Source organism: Anabrus simplex, chromosome 2 (genome assembly GCF_040414725.1).
Source record: "Anabrus simplex isolate iqAnaSimp1 chromosome 2, ASM4041472v1, whole genome shotgun sequence".
In the NCBI taxonomy this organism is placed as follows: domain Eukaryota; kingdom Metazoa; phylum Arthropoda; class Insecta; order Orthoptera; family Tettigoniidae; genus Anabrus; species Anabrus simplex.
The window spans coordinates 670,191,027-670,212,236 of NC_090266.1; the positions used below are offsets into that span (position 1 = coordinate 670,191,027).

General features: G+C 38.3%; 1 protein-coding gene across 1 annotated transcript in view; it reads left to right on the plus strand.

The window, feature by feature from the left end:
* Wnk (Wnk kinase) overlaps positions 1-21,210 on the plus strand; it is an 834,378-nt gene that overhangs the window by 381,983 nt on the left and 431,185 nt on the right. Inside the window, exons 5-6 of the mRNA XM_068226022.1 lie at positions 5,443-5,696; positions 14,552-14,744. Of these exons, the coding sequence (XP_068082123.1) occupies positions 5,443-5,696; positions 14,552-14,744 (447 nt within the window). The remainder of the gene's footprint in view (positions 1-5,442; positions 5,697-14,551; positions 14,745-21,210) is intronic.

The window sequence follows — 21,210 nt, forward strand, 5'->3', positions numbered from 1 at the left end:
TGTAGGGAGTGAGAAAAGTTTTCAAATAGGTCAACAAGTAAAGATAGGAAAACATAAGAAGAATTTTACTAGCAAACTCGCAAATAAAGAGCCTCTTCAAAAACAACTATTAGAGTGTTTATGAAGTAGGATTAGTGAAATTTTTTACGACTTGTGCCAGGCATTTTTTGTTGCTGATATTCCCTTGCATAGAAATAATAACCCCACATGAAACATTTTCTTGCCAAATACACTCGACAACATGTGCCTGAAGCAAGTACACTGCGTAAGACTTACGTAGAACGTTGTTACAATAACGTATTGTCAAATTTACAAATTCAATTAGCGGATCAGTTTGTGTGGTTGTCTATTGATGAAACCACTGATTCTGAGGGCCGATTTATTGCTAATGTCTTTGTGGGCACCTTAAATAAGGAACAAAAGATGATGCCATATCTTAATGTGTGTGAATGGCTGGCTACTAACAATGTAACTGTAACGCAGTGTGTGATGGACTCAATAAAATTATTATGGCCATCTGGAATCAAATACGACCGGCTACTTTTATTTGTTACCGATGCAGGTACTTATATGGTAAAATCAGGACCAGACACTGAAAGGCATTTTTCCTAACTTAATCCATATACCTTGTGTGGCACATGCTATTAATCGCATTGCTGAGACAATTGGTAGATCGATTTGTGGCCTGTTTGAAGATTTTTTTTGTTAAATCTCCTTCAAGAGTCAAGTTGTTTAGACCAACAGTACCCAATATCCCTCTTCCTCCTGTGCCAGTGTTAACACGATGGAGCACACGGCTGGATGCAGCTTTGTATTATGTTCAGCACATAAGTATTCAAAGAGGTTGTTAATTCATTGGATTCGAATGAAGCTGCATCAATACAAACAGAGCAAAATATTCTGTCAGGCATTGAGTTAGAAGAGTATCTTGTTTTTATAAATGCCCATTTTTGTTTTTTTGCCAACCGCCATAACGTCACTGGAAGCTGTAGGTCTCCCTTAAAGGAAATACAGTTTTTGAAAAAAAAAAACGATATCCAATCTAAATTCTGTTCCTGGTGGTATAGGACAAAAAGTGAAAGAAAAAATAAATTATGTAACTTCAAAAAATCCTAGTTATAAACAGTTGTGCGATATTCGAGACATTCTCAAAGGAAAACCATCTGTCACATCAAGAGACTTGCCTCTTTCTGTGGAGCAGTTATCATCATTTAAATATGCCCCAATAACATCTTGTGATGCGGAAAGAAGTTTTTCACGTTACTAAAGTGTTTTGCGAGACAACAGACGATGTTTTACAGTTGAAAATTTGTGCAAAATGATGTTTGTGAACTGCAATTCATCACTCAGCATTGACAGCGGGACCATTTCTGCTTCAACCTCCAAGGAATAAATGTAAATTTATTATTATCAATACTAACTTGACTTGTCTACTGCCATTTTTCATTTTAATAGTGCATATTTATTGGCATATTTTCAAGTTTTAAGAGCATATTTGCATGCATATTTCTCAGTTTTTTTAGGGCATGAACTTCGGAGCCTTACTGATGAATTTCTAGGAGATGTGCATACTATGTTCCTGCATCAGCTGGTTTATATGTGCCTTGTCTGTGATTCATTCTTCACCTTGTAATGAAGGCCACTATGAGCTGAATCGCATCCCTGTGTTGAGCTGACAGTGCATCACGCATTTACAATCATCACGTTACTAATACAGTGTTGTCAGCAGTTGTTAGCCATATCTAAAGTAGTTGAATTGAAATCGCCTTTCAGATAAACTCAAGGAAAGGAGGAAGTAAAGACATATATAATTCAGTGGAGTGACTGTGGATCGCCTGAAAGGTTCACCTTTAGTTCCTTTCCTTTCCTTTCCTTTCCTTTCCTTTCCTTTCCTTTCCTTTCCTTTCCTTTCCTTTCCTTGAGTTGTGTGATGTGATCTTGTTTTTTGTGACAGTGTTAAGAATTAAATTGCCAAATGTAAACATAATCAAAGATGTTAGACTGGACAGTCCATGAGAGGCTAACATAACTACACGGAGTAAACAATTGAAATGGCAGGGGAATTAAATGTGGCCATATTTGACCCACAGTGTAGTAAATGACAAGAACCAAAGAAAAACAATGAACATTATGCCATGGAGGATGACCAAAGCACTACCTGCTGAAAGAAAGTAGTCATGAATTATAATTCAGTAGAGTGTGTGGAATGTAATAGATAGCATAACTTTGAATGCAGTAGCCTCACTAGAGGAAAATTCAACGTCATGAAAAGGAAACTGATATGGATCTGCATGGACAGCAAACTATGAATCATTATTCTGGAGTTGGCCATGCGGTTAGGTGCGCGCAGCTGTGAGGTTGCATCCGGAAGATAGTGGGTTTGAACCCCACTATTGGCAGCCCTGAAGATGGTTTTCCGTGGTTTCCCATTTTCACACCAGGCAAATGCTGGGACTGTACGTTAATTAAGGCCATGGCTGCTTCCTTCCCACTCTTAGGACTTTCCTCTCCTATCATCATCAGAAGACCTATCTGTGTCAGTGTGACGTAAAGCAACTTGTAAAAAAAAAAGAAAAAAGAAAAAAAAACATAGAGGAAGGAACTAGAAGAATCCATGATGCTAAAAATTCCACATAAAATACAAGAGATCATAGGTAATAGACTATAACTCACTGACGTGGAAAACTTTGTTAGAGAAGAAATACAATCAACACTAAATATAGAACTAGACAAACACATACCAAGATCAAGAGTCATTCAGAAAAGTGCCCCGACTGCGCCAGAAATAACGGACAAAGACAGCTCTCAAAATCTACAAGCAGGGGACGCTGAGTGTGTGTTATCGCCTTGGACTGAAGTCGTAAGGTGGCATAGATGAAAGGAAAGGGGAATTCAGGGTACAAAACCAGCTAAAACTTGTGAACTAAAGGCAGTCGATTGGAAAGCATGGCTGTTTATTGAAAGACCGCATCCAGAAACTGACAAACATAAACTCATCAGATGCCCCAAAGAAATAGGGGTAGATGGGGGAATAGATTGTGAGACAATAAGGTATTAAGGCTTTCAAAATTGGTATCCTTTCCAACCATAAGGAAACTGTAACAATACCAGCTAATAGGCCAAATGCATTATGGTGAGACAATACAACTTTCATCAGTCCAGTTTTGAAAGAATCCAAAACTCATATAAAATATTGCAACACCTACAGAACTGCAAAGGACATAAATATGTGAACACGAACCAGATGGAAGTGGAATTAATGCTATGGAATGTGGAAGGTTTACAAAAACTACTCACATTAACTCTGGAATACCTCTGGGCAAGGATCAACATAGCCATTGCAAAAGAAATGATGATTACAGAGAAAATGGGCTTGCCACAGTATTACAGTACACATGCTGTAACAACTTCAGAGGAATGTAACAGACCAGAGGGAGGAGTGACATGCATGCACAATAGATAGGAAGATTGAAAGAGCAAGGGTGGGGCCCCTATTTTGCTGACAAAACAAATTGAAAGTGATCAACCCAAACAATTTGTTTTCCCTCTTGAGTATATTTGTTTAAATTTTGCACATATTCAGCTTTCTTGTGTTTGTTTTTGATTGAATTTGTGGTTGTTGGTTTATGATGTACTTGCTCTAGTGTAAATAATCTTTCTTCCAAATAATTTCCAACTGTAGATACAGTGATATCCTTACTGAAGTTCTGTCTTATTTTCTCACACAGTTATTTTGAGCGTTATGTGACATTCATCCTCTATCCATGAAATCACAGTATCTACTTCCTCTTCATTTAAAATTTTTGGCTTGACCCGTCCTTTTTGTAGCATTGTGGATCGACCAGACTGAATCCAGTGAAATGCTGTTTTGTATTTTATACCTAATGTACCTGCCAATGCCATGCAGTTATCTCCCCCACTGGAACACTGTACAATTCTTTTTCTGTCTTCTTCAGAACATTGCTTGTAGTATATTTGCAAAACAGGCTCATTTTCTGCTATCTCATTCTGGCAAATAGGACGTTGACTTGTGGTTCATTAGCATGTCGAAAACGCTTTGTGTGCAATAAATGGCAACATGGAAGTATTCGTAATAATTCATGTTGTCCTACAGATACACGACAAATCACGTAATTATCTTTAAGCCCCCTACTGAATTTTTCACACAGACCTTTGTAACATACATACAGAAACAAAATATCAGTTGTCATGACTACCAAATAATGATCTTCACTGAATTTCTCTCCCTGTATATTTACAATTGTTCCTGAGCGAATAATTATAATTTCGTGTGGCTATGTCTAGTTGAGTGCAGCCCTTGTAAGTCAGACCCTCCGATGAGGGTGGGCGGCATCTGCCATGTGTAGGTAACTGCGTGTTATTGTGGTGGAGCATAGTGTTATATGGTGTGTGAGTTGCAGGGATGTTGGGGACAGAACAAACACCCAGTCCCCGGGCCAATGGAATTAATCAATGAAGGTTAAAATCCCCGACCCGGCTGGGAATCGAACCCGGGACCCTCTGAACCGAAGGCCAGTACGCTGATCATTCAGCCGAGTTGGACGTTCCTGAGGTACAATTCCTATGTTCTGAAATTCATGTGACATCGGCTGTCCCGAGAATGTTTCACTTCAAGGCAAATGACAGGACTATTTCTAGTCATAGGCCACAGCAGATTTCTTCCAATTCTTTGCCCATTTTCATTCACCATTATTCATTTAATCTTCATTAGCTCTGCCCATTTCTGACCCCGTACCAGGAAATGGGGCTGAGGGGTACAGGCAGACACTCTCTCCTACTTGATATAAGCTATAAAAATAAAAAATAGTCACAATAAAACCATGTTCTTCATCATGATCATTTAACAGAAATCAGCATATGCACTTTACTAATGTTCTACACACAACTCGAAATGGATGTTGAATCTAGCATTTCCAGCTTGATATGTTTTGTACTCTAACCATTAAATCACAATGTTTTTATTTAGTAGCAAAATGAACATCTCACCGCTATATTCCTTCCTTTGACATTGTTCATAAATTTAGTGTATTAGGTAAGCATAAAGTGGTACGACGGACTTCTGATGATCCTTAGGAACTGTATGATAGATATCAAGATAATCTATATTAATGGTAAATGCAAAAATTTTAATTTCATGAGATGAGACTGATAGGCTAAGTTAGGAGTATAGAAGGATGGTGACAACTTCATGCATTAGTTTAAGTTGGAATTTAGCAACAACTTTACAGTGGCTGATTTTTTTACATTTGAGTTTCATTCTTTACTGAATTTCTGATATCAAGTATCCCATGACCTAGGAAATAACATAACATGTTTTCTTGTAACATTCTTAACTCATTTTGTAATTGATAAATAATAATTATCCTTCTCTATGTTTCTTTACTACTCCTACAAATGTATTTAATAATGCCTTTCTTTTAGACTCGAGGGGGAAATAACAATATAAGCGCCAGTGTTGAAAGAACAGAGTCAAGCGTTTTGTTGAGCAGTATTGCCAGTAACCCCACATCCACATCAGCAGCAGTCCGGAATGATGTTGGTGGCACAATTCAGAAGAAAGGGAGACCTAGTGGGAATGTGGAGAAGAAGCCTCATGAGACCATTTCTAGTCCTACTAAGAAACGGAATATTACCAGCACGGTCCGCAGTTTGTTCCAGTCTAAGAACAAAGACAGGTAATAAATGTTATATGCTTGGATTTGAAATTTTTTTCCCCCCTCTGATAGAAATGTAGTTGGTTGTTATTGGAATAATTTGACAGTTCCTCATTCTCAGTACACACTTAAATTGTTGTTGTCATCAACCAGGAGTTAGCATAGTACTCCCAGGCTAGTAGGCCCAGGTTTAATTCCTGGCTCTGTCATGTATTTGAGTGTTTTGAGAGCATGGAACGGGGTGTGTTTGGCCTTGGGAATACAACTGACAAGAGAACTGGGTTAAAGTCCCATCTTGGCCATCATAAAGTATTCTTCCTCTATTTTTCTCTTCTTTTCCAGGCTTGTGCTGGGATAGTATTTAAAATTTAAACCATAGCCATTTTCTTTCCAATTCTAGCTGAAATGAATCGCAAACATTTAGATTTTCACAGCCACCATAACCATACTCGTATGTCTCCCTGTGTACAAAGGGTATTGATCATAGCATTCTAAACTCCTTTCATGAAAGAGCAACAAGAGATCACAAATTATGAAATTATTACAATAAACAATACCCTCTCTGTAATCTATGGTTTTCGAGGTTAGGGGAGACGGGTATCTTTGACTTTGAATGAATGAGTGAATGATAATACAATTAAATTCATTAAATCAGTTATTTATATTTACGTACTACATTTATGGGAGTTTAAATGTAAATAAAATATGAGGTGTATGCCTTTTGAAGGTTACACATTAATTTGTAAATCAGTTTGGGATACATAATTTTCATTTGTTTTATTTCCGGCTCCATGGCAAAATGGTTAGCTTGCTGGCCTTTGGTCACAGGGGTCTCGGGTTCGATTCCCGGCAGGGTCGGGAATTTTAACCATAATTGGTTAATTTCGCTGGCACGGGGGCTGGGTGTATGTGTCGTCTTCTTCATCATTTCATCCTCATCATGACGCGCTGGTCGCCTACGGGCGTCAAATCAAAAGACCTGCATCTGGCGAGCTGAACTTGTACCTTTGACACTCCCGGCACTAAAAGCCATAAGCCATAAGCTATTTCATTTCATTTGTTTTATTGGGTGTTTTGTGCTTTATCACACATTTTGTAGATTTTGTATGTAAGGTCTTCTCTCTTTGCACAAACATTTTTCTATGACCATGTCATAGAATGAATCTTTGAGTCTTAGTTCTTGATGCAGTCTTTAAATTGCCAAGTCTGTCTTGCCATCTGATTTTCGGCAGAATGTTGTTATACCTATTGCCAGGAAAGCTGGTGCTGACAAGTGTGAAATCTACCCCACCATTAGTTTAGTATCTCATGCCTGCAAAATTTTAACACATATTATTTACAGAAGAATAGAAAGACAAGTTGAAGCTGAGTTGGGAGAAGATCAGTTGGGCTTCAGAAGAAATGTAGGAACACATGAAGCAATCCTGACTTTATGTCTGATCCTAGAGGATCAAATTAAGGAGGACAAGCCAACGTACATGGCGTTCGTAGATCTAGAAAAGGCATTTGATAATGTTGATTGGACCAAGCTATTTCAGATTCTGAAGGTGATTGGGATCAGATACCGAGAACTAAGAATTATCTACAATCTGTATAAAAATCAGTCTGCAGTCATAAGAATCGAGGGCTTCGAAAAAGAAGCAGCAATCCAGAAAAGAGTGAGGCAAGGCTGCAGTTTGTCCCCCCTCCTTTTAAATGTTTATATAGAACAGGCAGTAAATGAAATCAAAGAAGAATTTGGAAAGGGAATCACAATTCAAGGAGAGGAAATCAAGACCGTGAGATTTGCCGATGATATTATTTTATCTGAGACTGCAGAAGACCTCGAAGTTGCTGAATGGTATGGATGAAGTCTTGGGTAAGGAGTACGAGATGAAAATAAATAAGTCCAAAACAAAAGTAATGGAGTGCAGTCAAATGAAGGCAGGTGATGCAGGAAATATTAGATTAGGAAATAAAGTCTTGAAGGAAGTAGATGAATATTGTTACTTGGGTAGTAAAATAACTAATGATGGCAGAAGTAAGGAGGAGATAAAATGCAGACTAGCACAGGCGAGGAAGAGCTTTCTTAAGAAAATAAATTTGCTTACTTCAAACATTGATATAGGAATTAGAAAGATGTTTCTGAAGACTTTCATCTGGAGCGTGGCATTGTATGGAAGTGAAACATGGACAATAACTAGCTTGGAAAGAAAGAGAATAGAAGCTTTTGAAATGTGGTGTTACAGAAGAATGCTGAAGGTGAGATGGATAGATCGAATCACGAATGAAGTGATACTGAATCGGTGAGAGGAGATCAATTTGGCTAAATTTGATGAGAAGAAGAGATGGAATGATAAGACACATCTTCAGACACCCAGGACTTGTTCAGTTGGTTTTTGAAGGAAGTCTAGGCGGTAAGAACGGTAGGGGTAGACCAAGGTATGAATATGACAAGCAGATTAGAGCAGATGTAGGATGCAATAGTTACATTGAAATGAAAAGGTTAACACAGGATAGGGTGCCATGGAGGGCTGCATCAAACCAGTATATGGACTGATGACTCAAACAACAACACTTTGGCTCAGGAATGTCCAGCAGTAGTCAGATAACATTTCAGTACTCCAATTGCTTTGATAATGTTTTTCTATTTGAAAAATATCCTGGTGGAACCGTTTGCAGTGTTTGTCACTAAAAGTGACAAGGTTTTCCAGGAAGAACTCCAAATGATTGTTCATGAAATGTAGTTTTACATCCCATACAGTGGTATGATCTCAGTAGTTCCTGTACAATATTGCGATAGCTTTCTGCTTTGTGGTTGCCTAAAAATTTCTTACTGATACTTGTGAAAGACAGCCACGCTGTTTTTTCAACACCACTCAACAAGTTAAGGAAATGTTCATCAATTGCGGTCCTACGAATGTTTCTTCCTTTATTTCTGTTTCACTGATCCTAGGAAACTACTCTCGCAAGTAATTGAATGTATGTGACATTTTGTCCATAGCTTTGACAAAGTTTTTTTATGAGACCCAATTTATTGTGCAGTGGAGATAGATACACATTTTTAGGGTCAACAAGTGTGTTCACCACATGTATCTGTCCAGGCAGTAGTTCATTCTGAGCAGGCCTTATTTTCCCACATTAGTGGTTTTGTCTGTCTCTGCTGTCCCACTCGCATAGAAAGCAGCAGTACTTTGTATACCCTAGCGGCTTGCTGAGCAGAATTTCATTACCTTAAAATCTTCACATATGTGCCATTTGTATTTCTTCTATTGGATAAGTGTAACAGTATAAAGTTGCCATATGTCTCCTTCAGGTTAACTGTATGAGCAATTGGAATAGAAGGAAATTTGTTCCCATTGTGAAGTAGTACTACTTTGAGACTAACTTTGCTAGAATATGTGAACAAGCACCACTCATTTACACTGAAATCATGGCGTAGAGTTTCCTTAACAAGAGTTGATATCACTACAATAAAACCATGTTGCCCTCCTTGGAGAAATATTCAGAAAAAATAAACAGCATGACGGTCACAAATCATACTCACTTTTGTACTATGAGAAAGAAGATTCCATCCTTTTAATCGCGATGCTGAAAGCTCATCCTGTTGCTTCAACAAATTTGCATCATGAACAAGATTGTTGAGATCCCCTTGAGACAAAAAGTGTGGCTCATTTGACTCACTGGGCCCAAATATTGGGTCGGCATGAAAAATCTCTTCTGTCTTCTTCGAGTTCATCACTGTATTCATCTTCATTCTCTGTCACATTTGCAGGAGGCACTGGTACTGGCAATTCTTTACTGTGACATACAGGCCTTATAGCAAATTTTAAATGAAGATATTGCACACTTTTCTTTGTTTTCGAGGTGATTCTAGCTGTTTTTGTCAGACAGAAGTAACAGTCTGTTTAGTGATCCATTGGTTCCGTCCAAATCATACGAATCACAAAGGGGATATACGATGTGTTCTGTTTAATCAACCTGTCAGGAGTGTAATGCATGCAAACATCATATGTGAGGGGGGGGGGGGGTCACCAACCTTACACCTGAAATAAGGTACATAGTACTCTTTTGCCAGATGAGTATGGTTTTGTTTTTGCAACTTCAGAGTTAATTCTTCACAGTTATAACAAAAATAACTTGCGTTATTTACACAGGTACAAGGCATTTCTTCTTAATTAGCACAGAACACTACCTTCATGAACCTAGAACAACAAGCAGTAGCATATTAGTCACTTTCCATGCTATCAGATGTCTCAATCCAGAGACTCAACAGGAAAAGCAAACACAATGCGATTCTACCTGTTCAAGCGTGAATCATTGGCAATGTTGCCAACCGACCATTTCCTGGTAGCGAATTTCTGAACTGAGGGTCATGTAAGGGAATTCTTTGTACATATTTCTATTGTTTTTCAACAATTACATCTGCAGAATAATTAAAGCTACAGCAGGTTAACTAATATGCAGCATTTTCAAAGATTTTGATAGATCGTGGTTGGCGTGTCACAAGAAAACTGAGCGTGATAGGAAAAACTAATTTCATTTTCAAAATCTGTACCATGACTTAGCAAAGATCACCATTCACATTCTTTGTGACAAAAATGTTGATCTGTGTAATCTGTGGGTGGTTCCTAACTGCAGTGAAGAGATTTGCTGCCATTGTAATTAAACAGGCTACACAAATTATATGCTCTTCCTGTAGCTAATTTTATTAATTGAATTAGTCTTATTTGTTTAAGGAGGCATAAGGTGATAAGATTTTCCTGCATAAATAATCCCCTTTTTTAATAATATAATCTTAAATAAATTGGAGGCTAAAGATTGGAATAGGATGGGTGATTTCGTAAAGCAATCCTTTATTTGCTGGTATGTGTTACACTTTCCTTCACCTGGTGAGTTGGCTACATGGTTCGCATCTTGTAGCTGTGAGCTTGCATTTAGGAGATTGTTTCGAATCCCACTGTGGGCAGCCCTGAAAATAGTTTTATGTTTTTCATTTTCACACCAGGAAAATGCTGGAGCTGTGCCTTAATTTAGGTCACGGCCACTACACTTCCATTCCTAGTCCGTTTCCACCTTGTGTTGCTGAAAACCTTTGACATTAAATAACTTTTGCAGTTACAAATTTCTTTTGTTTTCCTCTATAATCTCTTGTAGGGTTTACACATGCTTTACAGGTGACGTCATTTTATCATAAGAAAACCGAAATACTATCGGATAAATTGCAAGTTTTCACCAGCTAACAACAGAGCCAACTAAACAAAACGTTCAGCAGAAGGTTCGTAACAACAAAGCTCAAACCGCCTGAGGCCTTCATTGTTACCCTGGTACACAAGTATGTTTGTGCAAAGTATCTGACCATATTAAAATACTAGACTCTTGTTGGGAAGGAGCAAGTTCAGTTCCTGTCTGAAAGCCCAGTAACTAAGAGAAGTGCTGGAAACCTGCTTGGCAATACAATCATAAAACGTCTGTCATAAATAAACACACAACTCCAGAATTAGGGTGTATCATAAATATACTTTTTTTTCTTTGTTAAGAAGGAAGCCATTCTTTCTAGTGTTGACTTAATTAAATGTAAAATAAAATTTTCCAGTCTGTCAAACACACAATTTCAGTAAAAAAAATACCACTAACATACCTGTGAAAGTACGAAGGTCCATCAAATATAAACAGGTTTCTTGTTCCTGAACATCAGCAGTTGGTAGGACTGGCTCCGCGCTTCTGCTATGCTTACGCAGGACCGTTAGGAGTGGGGAGACCGTGCTGTTAGATATTTCCCGCCGTTTCGTCATTAACGCTCACAGTGTCGGAGCAACAGGTGCACCTCTCCACTGCGCAACGCATAATTATAAAATTTCTTGCTCGTGAAGGAGTTACAGCAGCGGAAATTTGCTAGAGACTGACTGCACAGTTCGGTGATCAAACATTGTCAAAGACCCGTGTGTTTGCCTGGCGTAAAATGTTCAAGGGCCCCACTGTCGGCAGCCCTGAAGATGGTTTTGCGTGGTTTCCCATTTTCACACCAGGCAAATGCCGGGGCTGTACCTTAATTAAGGCCACGGCCGCTTCCTTCCACTTCCTAGGCCTTTCCTATCCCATCGTCGCCATAAGACGTATCTGTGTCGGCGCGATGCAAAACAAATAGAAAAAAAATGTTCAAGGAAGGACGAGAACATGTGGAAAATCAGCAACACGATCACCATCCTCGGACCAGCATTATAGATGAAAACATTGTGCGGTTAAAGACATAATTGATGATGTTCGATGGACGAGAGTATCAGAAATTCCAGAACAAGTCAGAATCAGTTATGGGAGCTATCAGGCAATCATCACTAAAGACCTACAGTTCCGTAAAATGTGTTCCAGATGGGTCCCTCGCCTTTTGAGCGAAAATCTGAAGTTGGGACGTTCGGAGTTCTGTTAGAGGTTTACTGCAAGGTTTGCGGAAGAAGGTGATGCATTTTTGAGTCAGATAGTCGCCTGCAACGCAACATGGGTCCACCACTACACTCCCGAATCCAAAGTAGTCAATAAGGAGTGGCGGAGGAAAGGGGAGGCAGCACCAAGTGAAAGCCAAGACTTGACTGTCAGCTGGCAAGGTTCTTGCAACAATTTTTTTTCGATCGATGAGGCATTTTGCTGACAGATTTTTTGCATGAGCGACGCACAATCAATGCTGCTTACTACTGCGAACTGTTGAACAAGGCGAGGGTTGCATATCGCCGCAAAAGACGAGACCGACCGATTCGGCAGGTCATCCTCCTCCACGATAATGCGCAGCCCCATACTGCAGCTCTGTCTCCAAGCTACAGGAAATGCACTGGACTACACTTGATCATCCTCCTTACAGCCCGGACTTATCGCCCTGTGATTTCCATTTGTTCGGACCACTTAAAGAAGCTCTTGGAGGGCATATGCTGCCATATGCTGGGACAAATGCATTTCCAAAGCAGGAAACTATGTGGAAAAAATATATTGAATTGCCTTGTGTTTTTCAATAAATGGATTTAAATAAAAAAATTAAATCCCATTTATATTTGATCCCCCATCATACATAACTTCACTGACAAAATATATAAGGGATAGTCTTCGTTTTGTGTTAAGAATGATAGTGAAGTCAGATAAGCAGAGAAGATTTTTCTTTTCAAGAAAAAGATATTACTTTGTTACTTCGGGGCGCACTATTTAAATTGACAAACTTGCCATATTTGCTATGCCAGAAAGCCAGCTGCCTGTTGCTATGCATCCGAGGAGGGGACAGAAGGGAAGGGAAGGGAAGTGGGAGACAGTGGGACACATCCTGAACAGAGTCCAAAGGTCACTACTACACCGTTGTGAACTGTGCATCGAAGTAGGAGGAGGCATATTGAATCTCTACTGTAATCAAACCATTGTGCATATTGTTTTCTTCGCTCAGTATTTCATTCCATTTGCAGTGTTGTGAGTGAAGGAACACACAATCATGGGGTGGCAGCGTTGCATCTTCGAGTATGTTTTAAATAATAAAGAATGTTATTGCGACCAGCAGATGAGAAGAGAAATGATCTGGTGCATTCTTTGACTGACAAGTGTGTCTTAATTACAGTATGTTCGTGTACAGTGTGTGCAGTTACGGCTGTGGATATTACTGTGGATATTGCCTGTACAAGACAAGGACAATCCTATGCGAGTTAAATGAGGAAACTTGTGCTTATGCGTGGAGCATTATCTCTGTCTCCATCATACACACCACTTCCCTTACCTGAAGCATGACGGCGGCATGCGCTCTGGCATAGGAAATATGTTGAGTTTGTCAATTTGAATCATGTGCCCGGAAGTAACGAAGTAACATCTCAAAAAGAAAATTTTCCAATGCCAATCCGATTGCACCATCCTTTTTTTTTTACATAACACTAAGAGTATCCCTGTTTTTTTTTTTTTTTTTTTTTTTTTTTTTTTTGTCAGTATAGTTACAATGCACCCTCTACAGATTTCTTTACAAGTATGAAAATTAAAATTTCATGGAACTCATTCCATCATCAAGTAGAGCTGTCAGAATGGGCTTTGTCCCCTTCCAGCTATTGTGACCACTCTGCTTTACTATTTCTGTAGTTTCTCTAAATAATACCAGGCTAATGTGATGTGAAGATGTTTCCTTAACCAAGTTCACCACTGTTAGTGATGGGATACTTGATTAATTTTACTGAATCACTTAATTTGATTCCGTTCATGTTACTGAATCGATACAGTGATCCGATTTACGGCACATAAGAGACACTGTTCCTATTACAGCTGTGTGGACAGCAGAAAAGCAGCATGTGGAGATACAAAAACGAACACACTGATGTTATGTTTTAGGGAAGAATGCGTGTTCAAGAACAGCTCAATGCATGCAGTAAATTGGAATAATGGGAAATAAGTATTGGTGTAGAGAAAAACAAGAAAATGCCTACTACTTGTGAGGTGCCATCAGTGTTGTTCTTGTTAAATAATAGGATGGGTGGTATTTAAGATAAAGGTCCATTCATGATAATCTCAAGAATTATTGTGATCTGGCTCTGGATCTGAGTTGCCAGAAAAATAACTTTTGTGCACATTTCATACTAATGGGCAAGAGTTTTGTGAAATAGTTGAAATTTAATTTCTTCTGTGCCACCATTGCCCACATTTTAAATTCTGATTACTGTTAGCTGTTATACACTTAGGTAAATTAAATGAGAATGTGACGATGCCTGGTACTGAAGGAGCTAACGAATAAAGTGTGAAGGAAGAAATTTAAATCTTCCATTCCATCCAATGTGCAAAAATAACCTTATGGGAGATGGTTTTGTGGAAGAATGTATAACTAGTTGGTAACTAATAGCTAGGTGATATATATCTATGATTTGATTGTATTGATCTTGTATTCATTTCAGAAGCGATCCGTATCGTCAGTATACATCTGGAACTGGTTCTTCAGCACACACTGCCACTACTACCAGCAGCAATCGGTTGTATGAAAGGGGTTCCACTTCCAGTCTGTCCAGGAATCGTCGTAAGGCCAGCAATCTCTCGCCTACGAGTACTCTCACAACACCAGGAATTACCACAAGTGGCGGAGAAAGAAAGGTAAGTTCCCTGCAGGTAGAACTGCAGCTAGGATTTTGTATGAACTTGATAGAAGAGATTTTCATCAGACATTACTTACTTTATATTTTAAGTTATCAAAAATTGTGTAGGGAAAGTGGAACTCTTGTGTTTTTTTTACCTTGCATAGATGTTGAAATACAACCATTTTCAAATAGGACCTTATAGTCTAGGACAAAACCCTGCATCAGCTCAAGCCTGGAAATGTCAGGAGTGACATAATGGACAATTTATTTTTCCAAATTACTGTATATTTCTACCTTCTCTTCCATAGCAGGTGTTCGAGCATGACTTAGCTGTCTGGCGCTCTGCCCAATGAACTTGTTTCCCTGAACCAGTAATAAATATTTTGGAAAGTATGGCCCTGTGGCTGGCATCTTGCCAGGTATTGTTCATGCTACAGGCGTTGATCTTTGTGTGCATTTCTAGTAGCTCTGCCCTGGTTGAAATGCATGTCCTGGAGTTCTGGAAACGTATACGGGTGTTCCTCCATGAGTCTCTTTCATGGATATCACATAGAAAACACTTATCTTCCACACAATATCATAGTGTACATACTGATGCATTACTGTGTTGCAAACAACTACCTGGTTGGTGGGCACACGAATGACAAGCAGATGTATCCAACCTGTGCATCACACGTTCTAGCATTTCATATGACAAAAGACTTCTTCCAACCCAGTGCCCCGTTGCACTGTATGTTTACTTCCACCAGAATTGACTACACCATTGTTCTGCCCATGTTGTTAATGACACCATTGTATTATTAAAACAACCAGACTAATAATTTGTTATTATACCAAAAATGAATAAGAAACATGTTTACCGGGCGAGTTGGCCGTGCGGTCAGGGCCATGCGGCTGTGAGCTTGCATCCGGAAGATAGTGGGTTCAAATCCCACTGTCGGCAGCCCTGAAGATGGTTTTCCGTCGTTTCCCATTTTCACACCAGGCAAATGCTGGGGCTGTACCTTGATGAAGGCCACGGCCGCTTCCTTCCAAATCCTAGGTGTGGGTTCGAACCCCACTGTCGGCAGCCCTGAAGATGGTTTTCCGTGGTTTCCCATTTTCACACCAGGTAAATGCTGGGGCTGTACCTTAATTAAGGCCATGGCTGCTTCCTTCCCATTCCTAGGCCTTTCCTATCCCATCATCGCCATAAGACCTGTCTGTGTCGGTGCAAGTAAAGCAACTAGCAAAAATAAAAGAAACATGTTTTTAACAATTCACATTACTACTAATGGTACTATTGCTGATTTTGTAGATCAATAATAAACAATCCTATAATGTTTTATTACTATCCTGTAGGCTTCACTTGTATTACAAAGTGAGGGGGCACCAAAATGGGCTGTCCTCAGGGCACCAAGCACTCTAGATATGGGCCTGTTCATTGTCAGATGTGTATTGTTAGCAATGGAGAGCATTTTGGAAAAAAAAATAAAAAAAATTAAAGTCCATTCTGTTGTTTCAGACATTCCCAAGCTTATTAACTAGTTATGTTGGTGCATCCGCCTAGTCATACTGTACCAAATCAATTGTGTAAATGAGTTAATTCATTATACACTCAAGAAAAAATAGTACATGTTTCGAGAATATGTGGATTCTCTTCTTCAGCTACACAGGTTAAAATAACATATTTATGTAAAGACCTTAAAGGAAGAGGAGGGGGGGCTTTAGAATTAAAATTTTAAAGATTTACAATAACACACATCATATTAACAAACAGGAACTCAAGCCAAATGGTCTGCTAGATTGGTTAAATAATACAGACAAGCATGTAATATTCACAGTTGAATCAGAGGAGAATAAAAATTTCAACTACTTATATGTTACAGTAACTCGATACAATGAAAATCTGGTTCATCAAGTATATAGGAAACCTACTTACACAGATGTTGTAATTAGTAACAATTCTAATCACCCAGGACAACACAAGAAAGTAGCATTGTACAGCATGTTCAGTAGAGGTATTATGATGTCATTAGGGGAAAAAGGAATTCAATAAAAAGATTAATATCATTTACAATATTGCCAGTAAAAATGGATACCCTAAGAGTTATGTGAATAGGATAAAGAATAAGATTATGAATTTAAAAAAAAAAATGCTTCTAGTAGATGAGAAAGAAAAGAAAAACTTTGACACATTAATAGACAGCTGTAACTATGGTCTGGCCAAACTGTTTAACAAACATAATATTAACTTATCTTTTAGGACAAATAATAATAATAATAATAATAATAATAATAATAATAATAATAATAATAATAATAATAATAATAATCCTGTTCAATTCTAATAGTGTAAATACGATTAGTGTTTATAGTTAGTTGGGAGTGTATGAATTGTCTTGTCAAGATTGCAACAAACAGTATATAGGACAGTCAGGGAGAAGTGTGGCAGTACACTATAAGAAATACGTCAGTGCAAGAATACACTCTAGATACATCTGCCATGTGTGAATACTTGTAGCAAAACAATCATTTTACGAATATTGAAAGCGACAGGGTCATACTGCACCCATTAAATAAAGGTAAACAAATGAATGCATTTGAAAAATTGGAAATCTATATGACACAGAAATTTAGAGGGGGAGAACAACCTTAATGAACACATGGCAGAAGAGAACCAGTTATTGGCAACACAATATTCTAGTAAGAGAAAAAAAGAGAATGAGCAATAAGCATACATATTCTTGAAACATGTACTATCTATTCTTGAGAGTATAATGAATTAAATCTTTTGCACAATTGATTTGGTACAGTATCGACCAGGCAGATTCACCAACATAACTGGGTAATGTGATTAAGTCAATACAGACACATCACTGGCCAATATGGTCCAGATTATAAATAATTCACAAGCTTATCCGGAAGTAAGGTTTCTTTCTAGATTATATACGAGAGTCCTGTAGAGAGGCCCAGCCCATGAGCTGCTTCGGCAGTAGGCTGCAATGGGCTTTGAAAGGCTCGAACATACGAAGCCCGTGACGTCATCGCACGGGCCGGTCTGGGCCAGCGCTCTGTCATTCGTACGCGGTGAGCCAAGGACAGCGCTGTGGTAGTTCTATGGGCTGACTGCTTCAATGTGTACAGTGTACTGCATGTCAGGGGAGCGTGTTGCATTACGGTCGAGTGGAGCCGATCAAATTTGCTGTGGTTTTAAGTTTGACTTGTCCGTCTATCCTGTTATCGGAAACGAATGTGGACTGTAGTTCCTAAAGAAAGGAAACCATGACAAAAAATCGTGAATAAAAAAAAGAAGGAACAAACGAACTAAAAACCGCACAATACAATACTTCTGAAACCAGATCCTAAACTTAAGTCATATTTTGTTGGTATTCAAGCCTGCAGTTGACGGTGATGGGAAAGACGTTCATTTTGTGTGCCGTACGATCTGCAGTGAACTTTTTGTACACACTAGCAGTTACCCGCGGCTTCTCGCGTGGATTTCGTAATTTGATAAAAGTAATTGTTCCTCGGTACTGTACTAAGACATTATCTGAAAATCCCTGAAGTATAAAACCTCACTGAAAAATTTAGTTTCATTTACCCTAGAAACTCTTTGTAAACCAAGTGTATGGTATTGCCTTTTGGGGCTGAGATGACCATGCGACATAGAACTGTACATGTGAGAACGTCTTCTCTCAAGTAAAAAAAAAAAGTTTCTTTATTTTTAAAGGAGATTACAAATACATATTTCCACATCTGTAACATCTTCAGGTTTTGAGATATAAGTATCTGATAAAAATAATTCAACCCCTTTATCAGCCCTTCCTCCACCCCCACCTACGTGGATTTTCCGAAAACAAAAATGAGTGACATGTTTGTTTATTTTTGAAGGACATTCCAAGTACCAAGTTCCATGTCTGTAACATGTAAAGTTTTTGACATACACTGTAGATATACCGGTACTCATTTTAAAAATTCACCTGCTTTTTCAATTCTTTTCAGTCCCTTAAGTGGTTTTTCCGAAGACAAAAAGATACGTGTTTATTATTAAAGGAGCTGCCAAATACCAATTATCACGACTGTAACATCTTCAGTTCTTGAGATATTTGTATCCTCATGAAAATAATTCAACACCGATTTCAATCCCCCCCCACCATCCGAAGTTAATTTTACCCCCCAAAATGAGTTTTTTAATTTTTAAAGGTGATTTCAAATACCCATTTTCATGTCTGCAACATCTTTAGGATTTTTAGATATAAGTATCCTCATACAAATAATTCAACTAATATTTCAGTCCTTTCATCCCCCCTTAAGTGGATTTTCCAAAACCAAAAGAATACGTATTTCTTTCTTCTTAAAAGGAAATAAGGATAAGGAAATAAACTGCCGTAACCATGCCAACCCCAGCTCCAGGATTCTACAGCAGCGAGATTATGCGTGTACGTTTGGGCATAGCTGCCAACCAAAATTTGTAAATACCATTTTTTTACGTCTGTAACAACTTCAGTTTTTGAGATATCGGTACCCTAATAAAATTATTTCAACCCCCTTTTAAGTCCCTTTTAGACCTCCCCCCCCCCCACATTAAGTGGTTTTTCAAAAAACAAAATAATACCTGTTTTTTTATTTTTAAAATATTAAAAATATCAATTTTCACATCTGTAACATGTTAAGTTTTCGAGATATATTGTAGATATGCTCAGGGATTATGTGTACAAATTTTGGTTGGCAGCTATGCCCAAATGTACATGCATAATCTCGCTGCTGTAGAATCCTGGAGCTGGCGTTGCCATGGTTACGGCAGTTTATTTCCTTATCCAATTCCGAGAGCAGGGGTAGTGTGGCGCCAATATCTCCATAACAGTCGGTTTTAGGGCCTTAAAATATGGTTTTCGGGCCCGTATGGCTTACATATAATTTTAAAAAAATATTTGTTTAATGTCAACCTAGTCAATACTTACAATTACCACTATTGTGGTTAAATGATCATAAATAATTGAAAAAAGGGCGAAACATGTTCACGATTTTTCAACTATTTATGATCATTTAACCACAATAGTGGTAATTGTAAGTATTGACTAGGTTGACATTAAACAAATATTTTTTAAAAATTATATGTAATCACTGTCGTCAATACGGACCAAATATGAGATTAATGACCCGTATGGTTTACCAAGATTTGTTCTTTGGGTCAAGGGGCTTAAAATGAGCTTAGTCTCGTCATTGCACGACAAATTCGATATTTCGCCTATATTAGCCTATTATTTTGATATCTCCCCCATTGCCCCCCACTTTGAATTATTTTGAAAATAAAATAAAATAAAATAAAATAAAATACAGTTAACTTGGTGTCAATTGCAGATCAATATTAGTTTATAATAAGTTTTAGTTTGTTTTCAATTATTATTATTATTATTATTATTATTATTATTATTATTATTATTATTACAGTGCAGGAGAAATCTCTACCGTTTAATTTCCAAATGTGATTAGCCTACTTTAAAATATGTTATTAGCGTACGGGAATTCGTAGAGAGAATGATCCGAATAGTAGTGTGACGTGAACATTTTGTTGTGCACGGCGCATATGTTATTGTGGAGAAGTACTCAAGGTTATTCTACTGGGCCCGCCCAGTGCGGTGGACTGCGGTGGGCTCTATGAGCCCAGTGCTGTGGGCCAGTACGCTGCTGCGTCAGAAGAGAACGGCACTTCACGGGCTGGGCTGCCGGAGCCCGTGGGTTTGAAGTGCTGCGCGGTGGGTCTGGCTGCAGGACTCTGCTATATACTCCTGTTTGCAGTTGTACTTCGACCCCTCTATGGGCTATTTCAGTTTCCGTGCAACCTTTTGAATCATTTGGTATAAGAGTTATTTTTAAATTATGGTTTCAGAATATATGGATATTGTAAACTGAACTTGTAATAAATTTCTAGTTTTGTACTTGTATTTTAATTGGTTGCACCTACACTATGTGGTTTATTTACCTTTGTAATTTTCTGCATTGCATAATTTCCCCACCCTTAATTTGAGGAAAAATTCTCATAATTTCTCCCCTTCCTCGATTATGTAAAAGTTTTCATCATTATTGCGTTTTCCATTATTTTTTTAGTGAAATGTGCGGTCATAAAATCTTGAAGGTTACGGCTAGACAGGCATTCTTAAACGTAATATTCATCCGTTGAATAATGCAAGGTGTGTGCAGTATGACATACCCAGACACTATAGAATTTATCGTGCAATATCGAAGTGCAAAACCACTCTGAAGGTTTAAATGTAGGCGAATGAATTGCAAACCATAATTTTCTGGTCAGAGATGCAACTTTTAGCGTCTACACGTACATTAAATCCTTAGTGTATGAGATACAGGTTGGTCATCAATTAGGCTATTCGATGTATCTTCCACTTTCTCTGTCTTTTCTGTTGCTGACGTTGTCTGATAGCCAATAACGCCTACAACAAAGACAACTACATTAAAAATATATTGTGTAGCTGGCATTTTCC